Genomic DNA, 25,571 nt, shown 5'->3' on the forward strand with positions numbered 1-25,571 from the left:
TGTTTGTAATCGACCTGTTTACACCAATTTATTTCAGTCTTTCTTCCAGTAGTTGAGTTTTGTAGCGCTTTGGTTAAATGCGACATTCGTAAACACATTTTTGAAGTGATTAATAAGATCGGTTATTCACTACTGAGTCCTAATTTTGAGCTCTTAGTAGTGAATTCTATATGGGTTATTGTGTCATATATTTTGTTCAGAAGATGAACAACCTGATTCAGCTTAAACATAATTTCATTTTTGTTTCTGGGTCCAAAAAGTTTAAACTTTTTAGGCTTTACGTCACCGTGTAATTCAACAAAAGATTCAGATAATTTTTTATAAATCAAACTCAAGGTATTAGAAACCTATTTATTACTCATGAGTAAAATAGTTTCTCTTCTCTTGCAGGAAAAAGATGACCAAAATTAATTTCATACTACAGATTTTGAAATTAATGATTTGTTTCAAACAGTTAGTCTCCACAAGGGGGCGCTGTCGGTCTGTAGTGCCGAAAGAATGACTGAGCATCGGCGAAGAGGTGCTTCGTCATTCATTCAGAAAAACGCATCAAGGGTTTCTTTAACGTAGCCATTAACTTTAACTACCAATATTAATTGATTTTTTTGTTTGCTACAGTAATATTGCAATTAAAATGTCGTGCTGCCTGTAAATGAATTGACTTTTTAGCCATAGCCTATATTTAGTATATATATATATATATATATATATATATATATATAAAATTCGCTTAACATTGCAGAGCGACCTAAAAACTGTGTTTATTTTCTTGCGTAAAAGTCGTTTATCAGTTTGGATTTGATCTCAGCTGAAAAAGTAAAAATAGTTGAGGGAGATAATAATAATAATGGCACTCAGCAACAAAAATATCCCTCAGGTTACGTGGATTCTTATATATAAAGTATATTTCCTGGCCACAAAACTAAAAAAAAAACATTATTTTTTAAATACGGAGAGTGATTTTAGCGCACATCGTCAGAGGGGAGCAATCAGCTGTATTTTTTGCAACTCTATCAAAGACATTTATGATAACCCGGACTATTTTTTAAAAAAAAAAAGAAAAAGTCAGAGCTTCTTTAATTTATCCTTCGACCCCAAAATGCAACATCATGTGTGTCAGACGCCAATATTAGGAAGGCGTGGTCAGTCATTAAGTACCAGAGTTTCCAGTGGAGGCTGTGCGCGTCTTGCTCCTGGTTTCGGCACCTACCCGCCCAGACCGTCAGTGGAAACCAAAGGACTGCGCGCAGAAGACCACAGACTTTGGATTACAAGGCGCACCGGTCCTGCGCATGAATTTGCTCATTTTCATTCTCACTGTGCGACTCCTGTGCGCGTTTTATCGGAGGCTGGATGCAGGCGCTCGCAGTGTCAAGAATCCAGCTCTGACGGACTAACCATGGACAGCATAGGCAGCAGCCGCTGCAAGATCGTGGTGGTCGGGGATACCCAGTGCGGGAAAACGGCGCTCCTCCACGTCTTTGCCAAGGACTGCTACCCAGAGGTGGGTTTAGAGAAAACTCTCAACTTTGACTTTAGAAATTTTTTCTGCACTAATTGACATGGGGATGTAGAAAAAGCAGAGAGAAACATTAGGTCTGATTCAGCAGGTTACATCCACCTGCCCAACAGAAAGAGACAAAGAAGTGGAGATACATACACGAGGGGCTGAGGAGGGGGGTTGTTAGAAAATCAAAGAACAAACTGCCTGTGTCCTTACACCACGCATCTCTTTTATCCTTAAAATAATCGATTCATGGAGAACTTTTTACGGGTTGTAGTGTTTGACTGGATTTGACTCTTGAATTATAAAAGCTGAATGGAATCTGTGATTGGATTGTATTAGTGTGAATTGGGAAGTTGAAAAGTATCAAAATTTTTTAAAAGAGGCTTATCATTGCTCTCCATCACTGAAAGAGATCTTCTGTTTTCAGAACTATGTGCCAACCGTGTTTGAAAACTACACTGCCAGTTTTGAGATCGACAAGCACCGGATTGAGCTGAATATGTGGGACACGTCAGGTAAGACAGCTTCATATCTCTGTGTGCGCCTGCTGCTGATATCAAACCTTGCCATGCTGCCTGTCTGTCCCAGGCTAAGATCGTGAGAGGTCTGCCTCCATCTCCCCCTCTCCAACTTTCACCCCCATCATCTCTCTGACAAATTGCTTTGACCTGCCAACTTTATGCTTCTTTTTTTTTTTTCTTCTTGTCTCTGCTTGGAGGCATTTGGTTTTTATGATTGTTTTCTTTTCGAGGAGACTCCGGTGCCAGCCATGCTTCTGTGCGCCTTGTGTTTGCATTCCTTCCTGGGCAGGCCGCTGTCTGTGGCTGACTCTTCCCATGCTCCGGCTGAGGGTCAGGCGACTCTGGGGGAGGAGACAAGAAAAGAGGCTGAAGGCATGGATAATTCAGACAGGATGCGCCTGAAGGGACCAGTAATTGCTCTAACTGTTTAAATGTTTTCATCCTATTTAGATGAATGCAGTTTTGCCAGACGGTAGGGTCAACTATGTGGTTTGTCGTTTGCAGTTTCACAGTATCTTCCAAAAGTATCCATACCCTTTGAGCCTCTGGGAAGAAAATCATACTTGGCTTTCTATTTTTTTCACAAATGTATCTTTAACTTTTAGGGAGTTTTCACACCTGGTAGTTTGGTAGACTTGGTTCAGTCTTTTGAGGACAAAAAACACATTTGTTACATTTTCAGCTGGTGTGGTGAACCAAACCAACGAACCCTTTGAGCAGCCTGTTCACCTCCTTGCCTGTGGTGGCGCTGCACCAAGAACCACTGAAGGAAATGACACAAAAATATCTGAACAAAACTCTGAGCGCAGCTTCCTTCTTCAGAAAATGCTAACAAGTTTATTTATATCGCACATTTCAGCATCAGAGCTTTATATAATAAAAACATCATACAGTCAGCAATTCTGAAAACAAACCATAAAAAGTATGGTGGTTCTACTCTGAATACAGATGTAGTTCAATGTTCAGATTCATTCATAACAGTTTCAGCTGACGGTTTTAGTCACCTGATCTTATTTTAAAACAGATGACCCGTTATAAAAATAACAACTGCCAATGACATCAGTGGGAAAGTACGGTGGAAACCCTAAGCAGCTGAATAGTTAAGGTTGAAGTCACCGGCTCTTGCTGAGGAAGTAGATTTCCCTGTCATGCAGCCCAGCAAGATGCACTGGTGAGACTCTATTTTGCTCTTGTCAATGTGGATGGATTTGCTGCTCTGAGCTACCCTGAGACTTTGCATGTCAAAGAAGTCTCGGCACAAATCAGCTCCTGTCCACCAGGCTGGCGACATGGGTGAGCACTTTTACTGGATCCTCCCACGGGGAGTCTTTTTTTAAATTTTTTTTTTTACTTTTAACATAAACATTCCCAAACCTGAACTGAAGCCAAATTCCAGGGCAGAAATGATGGGAGTATTTTTATGTCACATGATGAGTCATGAAGGAATGTTGTTTTTCCTTGAACCGAGCCTCGACCCAGAGAGTAAATCAGCTTGAGCTTGTCACTCAGGGGGTTGAAGTCCTCTGGGACCCGGGGGCCACAGTTTAGAGTTGCTTATCTCTCAGCTGTAAGAAGTTAATGATGCAGTGGGAATATTGTGCTTCTGTCCATCCTTGAAACCCCCGCAAACCACCTCTGGTGATTTCAGGCCTTAATCTTCAGTCAGGAGACGCCTAATTGACTACAAACATGACGTCACCTAGCCCAGAGGGCAAATGTGTGTGTGTGTTTGCCTTTGTGCTTCTTTGTTTGTGTGTGTGTGTGTGTGTGTTCTCAGAGGTCCTCGCGCAGTGCGGGATTATTCACTGATTCATGGCAAACACAGATGTTCATATTTTCTCTCAACAAGAAGGAATAATTGGCTCACACTTAGATGATAAAAGCTTTCAAGTAGAAAGTATCATTCCCCATTTAGACACCAATAAAAAATTTTATCAGTCCTTCCTCTTCTTACCTTTCACCTCCTTGTTGTTTAGATAATTTTCTTCTCTTAAGACACAATCACTACCAGTTCAGTTATGGGTTAATTACACCAATATTTAGAGCAAAACATGTTTTATTTTTGTTGTTGATCAGATGTAAAATACAGGACTCACTTGGAAAACAGGTAAACATTGCAGTTTGAATCTCACTGTCTTCTTTTTTTGTATAAAACTTGACTATACAGTTGGACCTCAAAAATACAAAACCAAAAAATACTATTAGGCTGCGTTAACAACACTCTTCAGTGTGAAAGTTACAACTGAGGGAACAATGCTTATCATGAGCTATTTTCAGTATCTGAGGTGAATACAAAGTTACCGGAAGAAAAAACTTTTTATTGAGACATGTTTTATTGCTAACTAGAGAGGTAAGAAAACAAAAAATACACTAGTAAAAATGTCCTGAAATGGACTAAAGTTTCACCTTGATGGATAATATACAGTAAACTGTAACATTTTCAGTTCTCATTTAAAGAAGCCACACTTCAGGTTTTCAGGGGGTTTGTTCCAGAGTTGAGAAGCATCAAACCAAAATGCTGTTTCCTCTTGTTTAGTCTGTTCCTGGGAGTCAGATGACCTGAGAGGCCCATTACATCCATCATGGTTCTCTCATTGAGTAAGTCCAGTGATTTAAGGACTGTTAAGATACGCTTCGTTTTCCTGGTGTTAGTCTGAACTCTGCTGGAATTTCAGAAAAGCAACTTTCTGTTAAATTTTTTTGAGACACCATTGAAATAATCTAACTTATTTAAAATAAAATTAGCCCTCATTTTGGAGTTTTAATAGAAAAATCTTTAATGTGGCAAACCTTTGATTTACTGCAGTGATGTGGCGACAGAGATAAAAAGTAGTGTGTCATCACCAGATGTACGGCAAGATATGTTGTACTCCATAATCTAGGCTACAGGTGTCAAACTCAAGGCCCGGGGGCCAAATCTGACCCACCGTAGCTTTTTATGTGGCCCTCTAGACTCAAAATTACATCAAGTCCCTCCAGTTTTTCAACAAATTAGCAAAACTCACTCAAAGTTCACACAAAGTCTACAGATTTCCTCACTTTTTTTCTGATTTTTAACAAATTTTTCTTCAAATTGAAATTTTAACACACGAATGTTCTTAAACGGCTCTTAAGAACAATCAGATTTTTGATATGGCCCAAAAGGAAAATGAGCTTGACACTCCTGATCTAGAAGTGTCCCATGAATTAGCCCACTTCTGATCTTTGTTTGTGCAAATTTACATTCAGCAAATAACATTAATTCCTCCTCTGCCAGGAAGCTCTTGCTAATTCCTAGAAAACCCCACTCGCCTATGCACTCTGTCAATTAGTAAGTTATCATTCAAACACTGGCATCCAGTCAAACCAGCACAGAAGTTATAAGTGCTTTGCTGCTTGACTACAGTCATTTACCAATGAAGATTCACTTCTGTGGAGGGATCAAAACCATGATGAATAGCATTAAAAAGAGCTAAATATCATTTCTTCAATGTTTTGCATTTTAGCAGTTTTGGGTGCTTCTTACCTCAATATTACTGGCTACGTTAAAGCATGTTGGATAAGAGCTTTTCAGAAATTTATTAGTTATTATGGAAGCTACACACTCTTGAAAAATGGAGACTGGAGCTAACCATTGCAAACTGTGCTAACTGGCACCAGAGCATGCTAAATACAGTTTAAAAGACTGTGTTTTAAATGAGTAAAACTGTGTTTTACAGTGACTGCTGTCTGAAACATGGTGAGAAGTTGTCTGTGCTGCTAGCATAAATAATTAATGAGTGCTTGTAGGAGAATGGTTAGAAAGAAATATTTTGAATGCTGTTAATTATATAGAGACTGTAAATGGCTACAATTAATTTAGGGAGGTCAAAGCTTTACGAAAGCTTGAACTCTGATGATTTTCTACTTACTTTCTTTCTAGGGGTGCAGCTACAGTCCACTTGAGGTTTGCTTCAATTTTCCACCTGCTATGTCAAATCCACACTTAGATCTGATTTCTTCTCCTCAGCCCTCTCATGAAGAATTATCTCCTCTTTAATTGCCTCCAAAGTCAGGCTTCTGCATTCTGGCTTTGTCCACAAAACATTATTGATCACTGCTTGAGGCCAGGCTATTGTGCTGCACCCGGCTCACATTGCTCTGGTGTGGTTATGTAGAATTACTGGTATTCATTGCTGCTGCATGGAAGTTAGCCATTGATTAGTTTGGTTTCATTAAATCTAACACTTCCTCGAGGTCAGAGCAGGAGTGGTGAGCTTTGTATCGGAGTGAGGTTGATGTTTGTGCATGTCAACGAATCTGGGTTTTTGGAAGAATTGAAAGTTTTAAGGTACTTTTTTTTTTGTCTGTCCTGCAGCTTTTGACCATCTGGAGACTTAAAGAGATGAAGTAGGTATTACAGACTCATGCTGCAAAACATTGCTGAGCTGTCACGTAGAGACGAACAGGAAAGTCTGTTTCACAAAGCACTTATCTTTGTGTTTTTGATTAACTCTTTAAGTAGCTCAAGCTGTCAACCAGTCAAAATGTCAATGCAGCTTGGTGATAACCTGTCTGAGACCCATTAGTGTTTTCTGTCAAACGCTCCGGGGCCCCACTGGTAGCCGGCATGTCTGGGGTTTTACTGTGCCTGAGGTATTATTGCACTTATTTTGTTCCCAATATGCTAAGAGAGCCTGGGAAACGGTCTCTGTAGTCCTGTCGTGGGTTTGAAACCCCTCAAAGAAGTCGGCGTGTTGTCTCTAAAGCCTCGGCAGGCCAGGCTCTGCTTATGTTTCTGCTGTATGCAGTATAACTCGTGCATCTCTCTGTTCACTTTCAGCTGCCTCATTTATGCTTAACATGATTCTCACTTGAAACTCTTGCGCTCTGTTTAGTCATGCGGGGCTGTGCTCTGAAGAAGCAATCCATAAGAATCTTGCTTCTCTTTCTTCTTTTGAAAACATCTTTAGTGCTACTTTTCATATTAAACTTTAAAGACGTCTTCATCCACACTGCGTGTCCATCACACTTTTCTTGTTGGTTTCTTTCCTCACAAAGTGGGAAATTATCCTAATTTTTCAGCCATATATGTCTTGGAGTGTAACATACCTGCTGTTTTAGTTTGAGATATTTCCATTAATACCGCAGTATTTCTTTGTGAATTCTATGTAATGGGTCCTACGCTTTTGAAGTCATTTTTAATTTTCCCATTACGAAATTTCCTTGCAATTATATTTGAGTTATGAGGTAATAACAATATAGTTACAATGTGCTATGCCATTCCCAGCGCCCACACTCTCTTGTAATCAGCCTGGTCTGAAAGCGTCTTCTTCGTCTCGTGTTGACTTTCCAACATTCCTGGTGACTTTATGCTCCTAAAGCTCCACATTCTCACTCCAGTGGACCATCAGTGCATCCAGCGGCTTATAAAAACACGCTGAGGTCAGTGGGCTTTGCGATCCTCAACACTTTCCACTTGATTAATCTTTAATGGACAATGAGTGAACTAAACCCACAGTGCAGAAATAAAATCAACACAGTCTCCTCTCCCCTCAAGCATGCGGCTCGCTGGCGCAGTGGGATGCTCGGGAAGTGCTCCAAGATCCGATATGATCTAAGTAACCACAATACTGAACACTGTAGCCTACATTATCTTCCCTTAGTTTATACAGCCGCTCAGATCGGCCTCTTTGAATCACTACTGTCATGACAGATTTGTGGTTGATGAGCAAGGACCAATATTTTCACATATTCTTCTCCAAACCAGTTTGGTTAGGGTGTTTGAACCAGCAACATATAAACAGAGACAGTAAACACACCTTTAGTTTTCTTTCTTTAGCATCCTGGAGGGATGGATGGTGAAACCCTTTCAACTCTGGTTCAAAAGCCAAAACGTACGCACCAAGCGTTGGCCTTAAAAGTTGTTGCTACTCTTTGCCGAACCTGCCTGGGGCAACAACTGCCTAAACAAAACCTGTTTTGATGATGAATGCAAGGGAGAAAAGTCAGACACTCCCGTCTACTGAAGAAAAGTGTCTGCGAGACACATTCATCAGCAAACTAAAGCACAAGATTGAGGGGAAACTAACATCACCATGTTTTTTTTCCTCCATTAACTTACAAATTTTATAACTGTGTAGGTTTTGCTACACAGGTGATTGGTTTTAAAAGACTGCAAAAACATCATATCTCACCAAGTACTTTTGGTCTAGTTTATAGTGCAAATACATTAGTACAGTTGAAATAAAACAAAACTAAATGAGAAGCAACTTTTCAGCTTGTTTTAAGTCAATAATTACTTAATACTGATTTTAAAAAAACAGTACTACTTCCAATGGCATTTACAACAAAACATTTTCCCATGTTTTAAGTGATATAATCTGCCAATGGAAGTAATACTTAAAAAAAACAATATTAATGAGTTATTTAATAAAAACAAGTTCCTGTGGCTTGTTAAAAAGTACTTAGAATTAGCTAGATATCAGCATTGAGATATACAAAGCTTTTAAAAAAATTAATATTTCCCTTCATCCAAGGGCTGAAATGACCTGCTGTAGTGATAATTTCTTTTCTCTGGCCCAGACAGAGCAATTGGTCTCAAGAAGCCTGAGGAAATGGGTGAATTGTCTAAGGGCATGCATTTTTTCCTTCCTCTTTTTTTTAACCATACTTGTGTGGATTTTATAAATCTCAGAACAGAAAGGATCTGTCCTTCTTTCTTCTATTTAAAAACTGACACACAAAAAAAATTGTGAGCACTTGAAGTATCAGCACATTAGTGTTGACATTGAAGACTGAGCCTGGCAGCACAAAGGCTCCTTCACCGAGACACAAATATGGCTGCAGATTTTATAAATAATGAAAATGCACATTGGGGGAAGAAACAACTCTACAAAAGAGATAAATGTTTCTGTTCCCATCAGAAATGTTAATGTAAGAGCAGCCGGAGCCAATTTAGAAAAATGTTGCTGGATTTGCGTGTGCTCTGTTGGATGCTTGCGAATGTGTAAAATTTATTACATATTGCGGCTACTTTTAAAGCCACATATTTTAAATCTTGCAAAGATTTTTTTTGACAGAGGGACTACTGTTCTATCCTCTTAAAATGTATAAGCTCAAAAATAAAATTATATATATAAAATGCATTCTTCAATTTACTGGTCACTTTATTACGTACAGCTGTTTAACTGTGAGCACATTTGAAATTCAGTCAATCACATAGTTGCTGCTCAGATATTTGGTGATGATTTGTGGGAGTTTAAACTGAGCCCAAGAATTTGGTTGGTGCCAGATGGGTTGGTATGAGGATTTTATGTTTACAGAAGCTGGAAATTATCCAGCTATGTCTTAATTCTGTCAGAGGATAATGTGGAGACTGGTTCCAGATGATGGAAAGCCAACAGTAGCTGCATTTCCATTACAAATGTGCAAAAAAAACCTCAAAATAACAATTTTGGAACCACGGTCTTTCCATAAAATAAAAGAGGCAATTATAATCACATCTGAATACGCAAATTTATTTTTGTAATTCCAATTTGCACAATTATATGGTCCACTTGTTATATTATGCAGAAAACTACCTGTGAACATGTTGGACTTTGGGGGCTACACCAGTAGAGGCTCACAATAGATGCCACCCCAATCAGCTAAAAACAACAAACTGAGGCTAAGATTCAAAATGTAACAATAGCAGATTGAAAATCATTGACTGGTCTGATGAGTTTTGATTTTTACTGCTGAACTCAGATCAGATTCAGGTGAATCTGCAGCAGTTGTGTGATGCTAACATGTCAGTATGGTTCAAAGTTCTTGAGGGACATTTCTAACATTTTGTTGAACCCAAGTCATGGAAAAGGCAAAATGGAGTCAAAATCAATACCGTTAACATTTTATTAGGTGTGCCTAATAAAATGTTTAATGACTATTTGGCTCTTAGATTTAATCTTTCTGTCATCAGATTTAAAATAAGCTTGTTGCTCGTTGTGCCAAGCCTTATATCGTAATCCCAAAACCGCATAAACAAAACATGTTTCCTTTAAGAAACTGGAAATTTGCAACATTTTTGGCATAAAAGAGATCACCATATTCAAAATAACTGAACAGTGATGTTGCTACATTTATTTTTGTGCACACAAAAGAGCTGGACAACAGTCCTGGCTATGGGGAGTACATTTTAGCTTGGAATTTTTGACTGAACTTTTCCCTTTTCTTCCAGAAACCAAATGATTAGTTTGTTGCCGATCCATTTTTAGGATTTGTTTTTATTTCCACCACTTGAGTCCAAAATCTGCTTCCAAAAAGACCATTCCTACAGCAATACAAGCTCTATGCTGGGCCAGAACAAAGAGCCAATTTAGTTTTCAGCCAAGGTGACCAAATCCTAAAATATTAAGAGGACCATGTGTAAAAAGTAAAAGACTAAAGGTACTTTATTAGTTAAATCAGCATTTTATTTGCATGAGATTATAGTTTATTACTGGTAACACAACTATTATTGTTTGTCCGGATAGCTTGACTCCCTTCACTATGATCCAATTAAAAAAAAAAACCACAGGGTAAGATTGTTTGCAGAAAAGCATACTGGAGTTTTTCCAAAAGAAAACCAGTTAAAAGCCCAATCAAACTATTTTGGAGGTAAAAAAAAAAAGTACAGTAATTGCTTCCTATAACTCTGAGGCTTTTTAAGATGAATGTGATAAAGTGAACTAAATCATGAAAGACGGCACCAGAGGAGTTAAAGCTACTCATTTGAAGGTGAACTGTCAAGAATATATTTTTTCTCGATTCATCCTCCGCTCTTTCTTCTCCCCTGTCTGTGTTCTTCATCTCTGATAGCCCATTAGCGAGGATAGCGGCCACAGCATCGGGCTTAGGTCACTCGCAGTTAGCGATTGTACAGCAGCGGGTGGTGGGCAGATGTGTAATTACCGCCAAGAATAAGCTGCTCTCAGCGACACACTGAGGCACAAAAAAACACACACTACCTCTGCTCATAACGTAGCACAGCTAGTTGCCAGAGCCCAAGAACTTTAAATGCACACAAAGGACTAAGTTGCCCACCTGCCCATACAAAATGAAAGAAGCACATGTGGTAAACCCTAGAGGATGCAACTCCTCACTCATTCCGAACTCCTATTTAAGTCAGATGCTGCAAATGTCTCTATGGTTACAGCTACAGGTTGAATCTTTCTTCCACCACCTCAGAACCTCTAGTTGCAGTCGTCCTCATTGCTTAGCACCAGGGAAAAGTGTATAATCTGCTTAAAAAGCACAGCTGAAAAGCACTGCACATGGCTGATAGACTGCTTTCAGCTTTGACTTAATGTTCCTTTATAGAAGTCACAGCGATAAGTGGGTCGGGAGTGAACATTGATTGGACAGAATTAAAAGGAACTCTTTTGGTACATTGTAAAAGAAAAGGAACACTTCAAGTTCTGATGGCTCGCTCTATCTCAAATTACAAGCACTTTCTTAAGCTTCATCGTGGCGTGCTATTACCACAGAGCAGCTTGGCTGTAACAATGACTTACAAAGTGTAGAAGGACAAAATCAAGACTTTTTATAACTTTATAGGCAAAGGAAAACAAAAGTGCAAAGTGGGAAATATGAGAATGAAACAAAAGTACACTCATCTCTCCTTTTCCAGTTCAGATCATCTACTGCGCTAGTGTTTTTAATTGTGTTTTACTGAAATGATTATATGCAAAAGATAACAGGGTGAGGAGTGAATATGCAGAACATCTCAGTTATTCTATAGTTTTAATGGTTAAGAGACTAATTTTTATTTTTGATGCATTGATTAGATTTAAAATACTCTGATGTGAAAGGAGATGTTGTAGAAATTGACAGATATCTGATTGATTGTTCTGTTTGTCATGAAGTGCTTTTTGCTTATTTTGTACAAAGTTTAGGTGAATTTGGTATTATTTACACTTCTCCAGAACATGGAGGATTTAGTCCTAATCTTATATATTTAGTAAGCTTTTGTGTTGACTCAACTGTTTACTGCTTTCATGAATTGAAACTGCAGTGAAAACTAAAGGTAGGCAGTCTTTTCTATCCACTGTTTCTGGTGAAGCTGACTCATCACAAAGATTTTCCAGAGATAGATGTGACTCCATTTTCATTTTCAGCTGTTCCTTCTTAGATCATAGTCATGTACTGGAATACAGAATTAATTATTAATTAATAACATCCTTCCATCATAGCTGTTAAGGGATAAGCTTTTGTATTTTTTAGAGGTATTGATGCTTTCAGTGTTTGTTTTCAGGGTGTCATTTAGTTCTACAATCAAGAAGGTTTTGATTTAAGATTTTTATTTTATTTTATGCATTAAAGTAGAAGCTGTTTGAATGATAATAAATGTGAGTCTAAATTTTATTGGGTTTCAAATGTTGCAAGATTTTGCATTTTAATTGCCATGTAAAATCAGCATATTTTAAAAGAAACAGTGAATACTGGGAAATACATGAGAGAAAGTACACACTCCACAGTTTCCTTTTGACAAGTTGAGTGATTAATTTATTAACGTTATTATTCAATGTAATTAGAACTTCAATACACATCTGAGAACAAATTTTCTACACATGTGCGTGTAAAATATATCTTTTCCACATCTTTAAAGATTTGGCTTTAGCCCCCTTGAACGTTTTTAATTTAAAAAAACTACTTTTTCCACATCTGTAAATGTTTTTTTTAATTGTATTTCTTATATCAAGACGTAAAGTTAGGCCCAACTGATGTTAGCTAACTAACATCAGTTTTGATAATTATCAAAATTATCTGCTGCTTCAACTAAAATGTTACAGTTATGACAAAATCGGGTTTTCTTTGTTAGCAACCAGAGAAAAAAATTACTTAAACTGTTTAATGTAAAGTCAGCTTAGTTGTTTCTCACATACCTTCAGATAACAAATGCCATTTTGCACTATGGAATACAAACAATAGATGACGGATGTGTGCGACCACATGTACTTAATCATATGCATGATTGAGTGAGTTAGTGTGTGGAAATTCCTATAGCTCTGAGCTTTTGACCCTTCCTATTGTTGCAGAGCTGACCCAAGGCGTAACAGGGGTTGTTTAAGGGCTTTGGGGGGGGGAGCAGGAGGCACAATAAGGTCCAAAGTACATCTGCTGCCCTGAGCAGTAGGCAAGAAAAGGTGGGGGAGTTATGACTTCAATATAATAAGTACAGAGGGTGTGAGCGGGTTGCCCTCAGAGCAGGATGTGCATGCAGCCAGTGCGCACTAGATTGAAAACTAGAAGGGATAACGGGGTGGAGAACAAGAGTACATCTGTGGTTTTCCCACTTCCATCCAACAGCCGACTGTCAGAGGCTTTGTGTTGTGAGTAAAATTTGTTGGTTGCCCCCTGGAAACCTAACCTGCTCTGGTTCATAGAGAAACAGATGCCCAACAGCAAGTCGTGTCACATGTTAAACATGTGTAGCCTGTTGTTAGATGGTGAACGTTCAGCGGCACATAGCAAAATAAAACTGTCCTACTCGGAGTTTAATGCACTCGTTTTGTGAAGGCCATGGGTGTCTGTGTTTACAAGATGCCAAGTGGGAAAGGACACCAGCAATGAACTTAGAGAAACATTTGCTACAGATTATAAATCTGGTAAGAGTGGAAAACATTTAACTGACTTTTTTTTTTTTTCATGTGTGGAAAATTACCCCAAGGTAAGAACCCAATCTGAGAATCTTCAGGCCTCAAGTTGCACGTTAAATTTTAAAGAGCAATTTAGAACAACTAGAAAATGTCTGAACAAGGACCGGTTATTTGGAAAGATTATTAGGAGAAAGCCCCAATTTGAAAACAATATTCTTTGGACAGAAGTGTTTACAGCACTAGACCAAACAGCAAAACAGGACAAACCAAATGTGCACGGTGGTGGAGGAGTGATGACTTGTATCTCACCAGGAACTTCTCTGGATGTTTTCTTGGTAGCTGACAAGATGATGTTTCCAAACACAGTAGCATCAGAATGACTGTAAAAACAAAGGGTGAAGGGCTGAAACAATTAATCTAATAGAATATTGAAATAATCATCAACTAATTTAGTAATCGTTTAATTATTAACTAAAGTGTACAAATAAAAAAAGCCGTTTGTTAAAAAAACATATTCAGAGCAGCAATTAAGGCAAAACTTTACAAGCTAAATATACATTTCATATAAGATAAAAACACCATTGTCTATCAATACTCCTCAAGTGGCATTTTATATTCATCCAGGTCAACTTCACTAATACTATGTTATTGTATTTTAGGCAATAAAATGTTTAATTTCTTAATTTAAAAAAATAATTTACCATCTTGTAGTGAAAAATCTGCAGAATATGCCATTTATTTTGTCTGACTAATCATCAGAATAATCAATAGGTTAATCGATTACTAAAATAATCATTAGTTGCAGCCATAGGTGTTACAGTGACCCAGTTAAAGTCCAGACTTCAACTTAACTGAAACATTGAGAAATGTTGAGATGACAACTAAACCAAATAAGCTGAAGCAACATATCGTGATGAAGAGGATGTCATAATGCCTCAGTGATTCATGCAGTCACGGAAACCCAATACAAAAACCGCAGCTCTGTGTGTTTCTCTTGCGATCCGTTCCCTCCTCTCAGTACCACAGCATCTGTTTCAGCTCCAGCTTTGATCAGCTCTGAATGGTTTGGCCCCGAGTCCCTCTGGCCTCACAGCTTCCACATGAGCAGTACCCCTTTAGCGTCTGTCTGCCACCCATCCAAGCGCGAGGAGATACAGGATACCTCCATCCTTCAGCCACCGACTTGCACCTGGCTCATATACTTCAAAGATCCTATCATTTATGAATTACTTTATTTATAAACAAGGTCCAAAGCGCTCACTTTCTCACTGCTGCTCCTGGTTTTTTGCACTTAAAGTGCTTCCCTGGCTCCCTGGTGGCCTTCTTTGGAGATTGCAAAGTGAGCTGGGGTATAGATAGCACCATGATAGGGATGTGTTTGGATGGCTATACACCAGAGGAAGTTGAGCTGATGGAAAATGTTTTTTTTTCTTCCCCCAATTCTCTTCTATGTCTGAGCAGGAGCTGACTGGATATTCATTTTCCTTCTTTCATATCAGACAGACAGCTGTGGACAGAGGAGAAGCTGTCACAGTGTTATTACAAGTTTAATGAAAACCTTCAAGTTGAGATACAAGTTTTGAAAGATGAATATGAGATTGATAGAGGAGTAGGAGTGGATGAAAAGGCTGTGATTGCCTTTTTCAGGAATGTACAGATTAAGTTAAAATTCTGCGGATGTGGAGTGCTCTTTCTGCAAAGCCAGGCGTACTTTGAAGTGATGACAGTTGACTTGGTGAGCTCCCAAATAAAGTAGAACTCGTGCTTCAAAATAAAACTTCTTGCAGCTTGTCTCAGTGTTTAGTAGTCGGTGTCACGGATGGCAAGTAGATGATTTGCAGAAAAACGGGAAACGATTTCAAGAAAGCCATGTACTCCCTTATCTGCCATTTTGCACCACACATTTGAAGTACATTCTAAAGTGTAAAGTAATTTTTAAGAGAGACTTCAAAGCTTTTCGCTGTTTTATGGGTCTTTCAGTTATGGATGAACTTAAAAAAAAAGGATGCCTTTGCAAAAATAATGTCCAGGTGCTAAGCTGCAAAAGAGAAGAGCAGAATTGATTGTTGGATATATGTCAGCTGCCAGTGAAGCATCCCTGCTTTTGATTTTGATGAGAAAAGAAAGATGGATGTGAATGAAATTGGATTTTCATTTATAATATCCTTGGGACAGAACAGGAGGTTCTTAAAGTTTAAAGTTCTTAAAGTTTGTTCAGGAAAGTAATACAAAGCATAAAACAAAATGGGTAACTAAGCTTCTTTAAAAAAACGCATAGATGGGACATGTAACTGTGTGTTGTGCTCACTTCGACGGTGTTGTTGTTGTTTTTTTTTTATACATATGCAACAGCAAGAGAGGAATTGCTTGGCAAAATTAAGTGTAGAAACTTTACATCCTTGCGTGCAGTTAGGAAGCAAATTTTGGATTACATGCCATTCTCCAAGTGTTGGAAGGTAAAAAAAGAAGCTTGCTGTATCAATTTGTGTTATCAATTGATTTGATTGGATCATCAACGGATGATGAGTCCATGAAGCTGTAGACTGCTAGTATCATTTCAGATGGTGTACATCTGGTTTAGCTGATGTCAGTTTATTTACTTTCCAACAAGCTCAGCTAATGTCGATCACAGTCGACACAGTCGGTCATTTCAGAAAAAGCCAACTAATCCTTTACGGTAAGGCTCAGGATGGGAGAAAATGCCTCTTTACCAGGGATCCAAGGTGAAGTACACTGATGACCAAAAAGAACATAAACATACATTTCACATTTGCTAAAAAAACATCTTGCTGACTGCCAAGACTCTGACTGATGGGACAGAGGTGGACTCTTTAGAAAATTTGCATACCAATTTGCACACCTCTTGAGATAAAACAAACAGTATTTAAAAACAACAGAATGTCAAACCAACACTCTGACTTGGGCTGATTTACATCATCACTTCCTGGTCAATGCTGAAGTGCAAAAATTGTACAAAGAAGATTGAATGTTTAATGTTCATACCCACTTTTTACTGTTAACAATTTATAAAATGTTATAAAGATTAATTAAAAATTAACTCTAGCTCCAGCACCATTAAGTATTAGAATTTGGTGAAGCCCCTTTTTTAACCCAACATTTAAACCCAGCATTATATTTAGTTTATATTTCCTCTTATTTCCTTTTGTTGTTTGGTGGTATTTAGGTAACAAAGTTAACTAGCTCTACTATTCAGTTGTCGGTTTGGATCAACTTTTCTACATTATTTTGGGTTGATTTTGTGTCTTGTAAACAATTTCTGTGTTGATTTGTCCAATGCCTTTGAAAGAGAAACAGTCCCACAGCATCACTGACCCTCCACCATACTAAACTATAGGCAAGAAAGATTTTTACACACATTGCTTATATGTCTCGTTCCAGCTGAAATGCCGATAGCATTCTTTATTTATTTTATGGTTTTTAACTCTGCTTTCCCAGGGGGTTTCACTTTACTTTATATGAATGCTAATGAATGATCTGCCACACTCTAAAAGAAGAAGGTGATTAAATAAGCCACCTCTCTTATTACTGCTTATTGCAAACAAACCTTATCCAATCATCTTCACATGGCTGCTGGTAAATGTCATACTGAAGGCAGAAGGAGGAAGAGCAGGAATCAAATCATCTTACGGGTTTAGTTCTTAATTAATATCTAGTTTTTAATTCCACCCTGATTTGATTATAGCAACTATTACATTACACTGAATTGTGGAACGTACGTTGCTGCGGGTCAGTTAAAATATTCGGACTTAACTTTTATAAAGTTATATGTAATTAGTTAAGTGATAATTAGATTACCGTCTGTTTTCAAAAGATTGTACAGGGTACAAAAGTCAAATGATTCCTCGGTCAGTTATGTGACTGCCTAACCGTGTTTATCGTTGATTCAATTTTACTTCACTTTTATGTGTGCTCCTTTGAAGCTCTGTCTCCTCTGATCTGATCTGATTTGCACTGGATTGTATAACATCCCTCCTTTCTTCACAGAAACGGCCGCAGTTTCTCCGAGCTCTCTTCTTACTTTACATGCTTGAGCCAAACGGACAAAACCAAAACAGTGTGTGACTGAACCATGTCCGCTCCAAAAACAAGATTTAATTCAATCGACTGTTATCTGAAATTGTAAAACTTACAGAACAACAAGAATATAAAGCGGATAAAACTCTTTTCTTCATACACATCCTGCACAACACAAACAATTATTTACAGTCACCTGCTTTTTCCAGTCAATTGCCTGTGAGTGTTTGCAGTGCAGTAACAAAGACGACGCGTATCTCTGAGGAATAAAGGTTGTCACTGTTCAGGCTGCCACACATCTTCTCAGTTTCAAGCAGTTCGCAGGGGAATAAGTCAAGCAAAGCTAGAGAATGAGTGTGCATTTAGATCATCAGAAGACGTGTGTGTGACAAAGAAGCTCAGTGATCTTTGAAAGCAGAGCTCAGCATGAACCAGCCTGAGACAGACGCAGAGATCAGACAGCGACGGATGAAATGCGTAGCTGCTACTCTAGTGGGATGAGTGTGTGTGTGTGATAATGAAGGAGATGCTGGAGTTGAGGGAAACTGAGAGCAGACACTCTTCCATCTCTATTCCACTGAGGCGTCTGGGATGCAGACGGCCATGATGCTCTGTCTCCTACCTCAACGCTGTGAGTTCTACTCCATAAACCTGCAACAGGACAACAGTCACGAGCATTAAATCAGCGTAGAACCATAAAAGGTGCTTGATGCCCTTCAAAGGCTGCACAGTCTACAAAGGAAAACTGCTGCTTTGATCAATATCTTTCATGCAAAGGCTGCAGACATGGAAGGTTAATGGACATTTAACCTCATGTCGCTTCCCCTGCCTAGTCTGCCTGCTAATGCTTTTGAAATGTTGAGACAGCCATAATCAACAGCTCAGCCTTTTTGCGCTTGTGTGTGAGCAGAAATGTAGTGTGTGTGTGTGTGTGTGAAACTGGAAGAGCAATAAAGCATAGAAACTTCGGTTCTCGGCCGAGGCCAGCTGAGGTAGCTTCATTACAAGTCTAATAAGGACTTACTTCTCTGAGCTGAGTTTATTTTCTGACAGCCTCAAGCTCCTAGTGTAAAACTGCAACAGTGTGTGTTAGTCAGAACTGTATGTCTCTTGCTCTTTAACAGACTGAATAAACTTTCGACATGTTCATTTTATGAACTCTGCAGCTTTGAAACAACCAGCGTTTAACTCTTCCTTTAATGAAATTATATTTCACAGCCTTCTGCAACTGAAGCCGTTTTCAGCTCAAGCAATTACAGTTAAATCCAGTTCTGAGCAATTAAAACACAATCACATCACAATGCAGCTGCAGCTCAGTCCAACTAAACTGCAAACATGATCCAGTTGTGTTGGAGGTGCAATTCAGATGACTTATCAAACAATTCAAATTCAGTGCAAATAAAATTCAGCCAAGTTAATATGCATTTTTATCACGTGTAATGCAAATAAATTCAGTTCATTGTTAATGATGTTCCAAATTAGTCTAATTCTATTGCAATTGGCTGATTGGAATCCCGTTACAGTACAGATTGTAATGCAAATGCAACTCAGTCCAATTATAATACAATATCTGTAAATCTTACACTAATAGGCCTGCTTGGAAATTTCATTTCTAATTTTAAAGTGCAGCTACAGTCATTTCCTTTTTTAGAGAGGAAGTATTTTTGATTTAAGCTCCAATTGCTACTTTGTGATGAACAGTTTGCATGAATTAAAGGACAGATTTGCTTCCCAACTGCACGCAAGAAAACGTTTATGCACATCTACCCAGGCGGGTTCCCCTTCATTCTGAAGTGTGAACTGACCATTTTTTGTGCTGGTAATAAGGTCAGGGGCTTTTAAACTAAACAATATAGGTTTCTGGAGGTGGTGACAATGTAAGATAACATTTTGTGCAGCCCATCTTTCACATAATGAAACACATGCTGGTTTGTATTGGAAAGGGCTTGCACCAGGTCAAAGTAAATCCACCTCATCTCCCAAAGGTGCCACAGCAAGTTTAGCCTCAAACTGTTTACCTCAGTTTGAGGGAAAACTTTTACAGAAAAAAGCCACAGTGGTTCAGAACTTGTGAAAGAGAGGAGCAACGACTGAAGTCACTTCCTCTTTCAGAGCGTCCTCTAATCACCAAGGCAGCGGAGTGCCACCAGAGCCCTGCCGCTGCTCCACTCTCCTCCTCCTAACTTCCTTTTATTGCCTCACAATGAAACCATTTGCCTCCCTGCAGGTTGCTACGACACTCTACCGGCACAACTTGAAATGCCTCCCCTTAACTTTGAAGGTGGATTTTGAGAGGGATACTGCGGCGGTAGAAGAACAAAGATCAAGTGGCTTACTGTTGTCGTTAGCACGAGCATTTTTCAGACATTTGGCAAGGGTTTTCAGAGGTTCCTGATGGCTTAATGAGAATTTCAGGAGCATGAGCTCAACGCAGGTGTAATGGTTTCCTTCTTTGTTACGAAGTGTTGGAAGGATATAAATCATGCTTTGAGGTTACAGAGTAATCCAGTGAGACGGGTGAGGATTCGTAAAGTAGCGACACACACTCTGCCTCCCCAATCAAATGCCTCACTTCAGTTTTACTGTTTTGTTTGTTTTATTGTCTGTTCTTGTATAGCCAGAATATCCCTAGGGAGCTGTTCAACGAGCAGTTAGAGAGATGTCAAATTTAAGACAGACTGTCCTTATGGAGGGAGTCCATTTCTCAAGAGACAAAAAGTGCAAATGAACTCTTACCGCAAGCCCTCAGGCCTTATTAAGGTACTATATTAAGTTCCAGTCCACCTCAGCATCCTACACTTTATTCTCACCGTTTGGATGAAGCCCAACTGATGGGTGATGTTTTCCTCCCTCTTCTGTCACCTCCTCTCTGCAAATACGTCTACAGCTTGACTCTTTCTGAAAGGGAGAGAAGATTGCATGCGTTAAATCAAGCGAACGCAGACTTTTTTTTTTTGAGGGATGTTTTATGCTTTCACTTGGCAGGGTGTTCACTCCTTGCCAGGCATGATGGTTTTTAATAGCCCCTGCCAGGGAGTTTGCTCCTTCCACCTCACCCTGCTCCTGCCACATCCATCTCAACCTGCCCCTGTCTTAAATTCAATTGACCTTTTGTTCCACCTCACATTGAATGGGCTCAAACCAGCTTCACCAAGACTTTTTTTTTAATGTAATCTGTCTTACTGAGACCAAAGCTTTCATTTTCTGTCCATGCAGCTGCTCATCCTTTCCTCTGCAGTGCTGTTCTCCTTTTTGCCTGGTCAGGGTCTCTTTTTGCTGCTTTCCTCTGCTGTTTGTCCCCTTGATTGTTACAGTGATTGCTGTACTTTATTTGCACCTCTTCAACTTGCTTCAAACACTGCAATTTGCTCATCCTGTCCCTCAGTGCACTTCTGTGTTTTTTTAATAAAGTGCTGACGTAGCCTTGCTGTCACTCAGGACAGAAACGAGCTCTGCATTGTTTTGGCTTGACAAGACTTGTCGGATGAATTACCTGCCAATCATTTTCAGCAAATTCGCCCCAATGGGCTCAATTCAGGTTCTTATTACATGCTTATTTCAAACCAGTACAGTTGTCTCATCTTTGCTTCATTTGACATTTCCTCAACTTTCTCTGGATTCTGCTTTACCGCGATATCTGCTTCCCTCGCCGTTGTCAGAGTCTTCAAATCTTTTTTTTACCTCATTCCACCCCAGGTACTCACTTTCTTTTCTTCCCCAACTCTAACCTTAATAGAGGTCTGCAAGTGCGTGATACGTATTAAAGACAAACTTGCACAGCTACAGCACTTCAAGTGTGACCAGCACCAATCAGGGCCTGCTGTCATACAATGTGAGGTTTGCTGACTGTTTGACTTTTATGCGATTGGTTTCTTTGGGCTGTTAGTCTGCAGTCTCAGCAGTACAGAAAAGAGGCAATCTTGAGGTAATGAGGTCGAGAGTGGATTTCCTGATTCTGTCCTGTAATATTTGGTCTAACTCACTGTAAAAACAGTATCTGGGTAGTTTTTAAAGGCATCTCTGTGAGAACATGAACATTTTTTTTAAATGTTTTATGTAGGGGTTTTCACTTTACAGTCTTTTAAAAAGCAACAACAAATCAAAATGAGTTGTAAAAACAGTTTTAAAAAGGAAAATCAAGCATTTAACTATAGGGATGCAAGTTACTGATTAATGAGTTAATCTAAAGCTAACTGATCGATTTACGATTAATTACTCTCGTATCAAGGGTGCCAACTAACTTATAGAGCAAAATATTTCTTCATAGGCTACGCTGTATAAAAAACAGACATTATTAAATTTCAACATCATTTTTGTGTCAGTTGTACTAAATACTGACTGAACAACCAGAAAAATGTGGTTTTATGCTGGGCATATAAAACAAAAAGCACAAACCTATTAGATTGCTGAATAGAAAAATAAAAGATAAAAAGGATAAAATGTGAATAACACTTAATCCACATTAATTAGCAGACATATATATACACAGAAGTATCGTTTGTAGTTGCTCTCGGAGTAATAAAACTTGACTCCGTGAAGTGCATGAACTCACAACAGCCCTCAAAATCAACTGTGCTTATTGGCATTAAGTATTTTTCATCACATTATAACTTTCTGCGTAACGCTGTCATCAGATCCTCACCTTTGTAGCACATCAGTAATTTTTGAACGAGAAATCTCGTCCCACAGCGGACTCCCACTTTTGACCGTATGTCTTTCCTGTTCTGATATGGTTCCGCCATCTTGTTTCAACGGCTGTGGTTAATCGGCGCCCTCTGCTGGATGGCGGCCAAAGTACAACACTAAAAGAAGGTCTAAGCAGACTTTATTAATCAATTTGGACTTTTTTTTTAATCTAATTAATAATTAATAGACAATTAATCGTAAGTGGATTAATTGTTTTCATCCCTAACTCACAATTAAAATAGTCCCGGCTGTAATCAGGAATTCAGCTATGTGGTTAAACATAATTATTTTGTGATTTAATTCAGCTTTTCACTAGGCCAGGTTGGCTTTTTAATCACTTTTTTCTGCAGTAAATAAAATCCTCATTTGAAAACAGTTTTTTCACTCAGCTTTTTTTTGTTGTTGTTGAATTTTAAATTGTTTAATAATCTGGACCATTTAAGTGTGACACTAAAAAAAACAACAAAAAAACAACTTTTTCACAGCACAACCTTTTTAACATAGAGTAGCACACTTTAATCCACAAAATGAAGAAAAAACATTCTAAGTTATTATTGCTACTGAAGTGTGCAGTAAACTAATGCCTTTTGGTATTCAGTACATTTAGCCCAAAATGACAAAGTGCATTAAGGCGAGAAATGAATTCAGAATTAAACTGCGACTCTTATTTATTCATCAAGTGATTTTGCAACAGATCCTCTGTTGTGCTGTCCAGCTGTCACTGCTGGACAGCTGCATAAATAATGAGGGGATGCAGGTCGTGTGCAGCTTTTGTCACTGTGTCATTCCATCGCTGACAAAAAGGACCCAGCAATGCCTCACGAGACAAAGGCATGAAGCTGTTGAACAAGTGATTTCCTGCGTTGCGCTAATCTTTCAGCCTAAATAACATTAGGGGAATAAATCTAGTAGTCAAGCTTTTCACCTTCCTGACGAGGGCAAATATTTGATTTGATTTACTAATTTCCCTGCATTCCAAGGGGTATAAAATGGGAACATTCGTAACAAACAACTGCTTCTTTGTGCCCTGAAGTGCAGTCGTGGACATCAAGCCCTTGTCAAGTCCTAATGGGGGGAAGAGCGTGGAGGGTTTCCTTCATAGCCGCAGCCACATTCCTACGATTGCCCAGATATTTTTACAAGTCTTCTAATGAGAGCTGGGTCGCATAACCGAGAAGTCTGTGGCTGTTCATGTGTCTTTAAACTTGATCAAGGCGCAATAATAAAACTCAAGAGTAGGAAAATGCAGAAGTGGATTACACAAATTTATTAGAAAATGTGCAATTTGAAAGCATAAACAACGGTTTTTAGTGACTGGTGAGCGTTTACTTAAACCTCTCAAAAGCCATTCTGAGATGAGTATGGGTTAAGTCTCCAATCAGCCTTCTAAAATTCAGTTTTGTGTGTATAATTCTCTGAGCTGCCCCTCTCATGTGATAAGGAGAGGTCACAGCTGTTTGGAAAAACCCAAGAGGAAACTACACAAAAATATGCACGCATTACTGTGAAGATCAGGACTCATTTGCATCTGTAGAGTGTGTTCGAGCTGCAGCATGACCGAGTGCATGGTACTATGAATGCTTTAATGTGTTTTTTATGTACTAATGACCTTTCAGTCACCTCTCAGGAAATTTCTCATTGATAAGATGAGCCACGTCACTGAAATAAAAAAAACAAAAACCTTGCGAGGTTAAATCTGATTCAAAATAAATCCTTACAAGATTTTTTTCCAAATACTCCATGACCTCATACTATGTGTTGATGTGTGTCCACAGGTTCCTCTTATTACGACAACGTCAGACCGCTGGCGTACCCTGATTCTGACGCTGTTCTCATCTGCTTTGACATCAGCCGACCAGAAACATTGGACAGTGTCATTAAAAAGGTCAGTTTTATTTCTATTCTCAAACGCTTTACATCAGCACTTAATATGTGCTTATGGAGGAAAAGCAACCAGAAAATCCACCGATCAGCATCTCATAATGACAGATTTCTGTGCCAGCAGCTTTTCATGCTCCAACGGTTGATCAAATGAGAGACTACAGCCTCCCATTCTTTTCTTTCATCAAAATGTCCATGGATACTTGACCTGCATCGCCTTAAGAAATAAAAGGTCAGCGTGAAGAATGAGAAGGGAGGCTTTGCAGCTGGGTGGCTTCGAGAAATATATCTAAAATGCAAAATAGTCAACCATATCCAATGGGTTGCCTCAGAGAGTTCTACGACAAACTGAGCTTTTAGAATTTCAAATTTAAGTTTAGTTAAACAGCTGTCCGGATGTGAGGGCTAAATGTCAAAATTCATTGCAGTGCCAGTGACAGAGGGGGTGGAGTTCCCCCTTGTGGTTTGTGAACTTTTTACAGCCAGTGAAATATCTGAGGTGTTTAAATTACCAACTTGATGAGTTTTCTGTGCTTGCATGTCTATCATGTGAACCAGGCTTTTTCTTTTTACTAGCTTTGCATCTTGAATCCATGTGAGGGTGTTCGCCTTTAAATTACACACTTTGCAGACTAAAGACTTTCCCACAGCTCCCCTGTTGACGTGTTTAGAGGTCTGTGGGGAGCTGGTAAAATTCCTTTGAAGGTTTTGCAGGTCTCACCCTTGATGGCATATCTCGGTGGCCTCTTTCAACAACGTGGAGCATCGCCTGCTTCTCGTTTTAACTTTTTTCCCAGGAATTACTTCGTAGGAGGGGCTGCCATGACCCCTGGCCCCTCGTTGTCGCCCCGGTAATCCCTGAAACTCAGGGGGCGCATGGAAAACCTGTTGGACAATCCGCATCCCAAATTAGACTCTTGACCTGCAGAAGCGAGGAGGCCTTAGAGGTCTCTAGATGACAGCTGGGGGAGGAGAGAGGGTTAAACAATCAAAGCTTTTGACTGGGCCATATCAACAGAATAGGGACCCGTTTGGAAGGTTAAAGGTGGTGCTAAGCGTGAAGGATGAGCGGACACCGTGACATTTTGCATGCGGCAGGCGGTATAACTCTGAGCCTTCTTGTATTTGGGTCGCAGGGAAGAGAGACAGTGTTGGTTGAGCCATGTCTCAGAGTGACATTTAATCTTGAAGTGAGTTTAGAAGAGAGACACCAAGACCTTTTTCTGAGGGGAACCTGAAATAGATCTGTTGACGGAGAATGCATGAGGAATGTGTAATGTTTTCTAGGTAGAGTGGAAATCTGAGCTACGCAAGATAACACATGGTTCAGCTTGTGCAGTGAAACATTGAACATTGCTTCAGAGG

At 39.1% G+C, this 25,571-nt stretch overlaps 1 protein-coding gene across 1 annotated transcript in view; it reads left to right on the forward strand.

Moving 5' to 3' along the window:
• Positions 1–846: 846 nt before the first annotated feature.
• Positions 847–25,571, forward strand: part of rnd2 (Rho family GTPase 2) — a 30,725-nt gene continuing 6,000 nt past the window's right edge. The window contains exons 1-3 of the mRNA XM_028041519.1: positions 847–1,504; positions 1,935–2,022; positions 24,101–24,210. Of these exons, the coding sequence (XP_027897320.1) occupies positions 848–1,504; positions 1,935–2,022; positions 24,101–24,210 (855 nt within the window). The 5' untranslated portion in view covers position 847. The remainder of the gene's footprint in view (positions 1,505–1,934; positions 2,023–24,100; positions 24,211–25,571) is intronic.

The sequence above is a fragment of the Xiphophorus couchianus genome, chromosome 16 (assembly GCF_001444195.1).
Source record: "Xiphophorus couchianus chromosome 16, X_couchianus-1.0, whole genome shotgun sequence".
Lineage (NCBI taxonomy): Eukaryota > Metazoa > Chordata > Actinopteri > Cyprinodontiformes > Poeciliidae > Xiphophorus > Xiphophorus couchianus.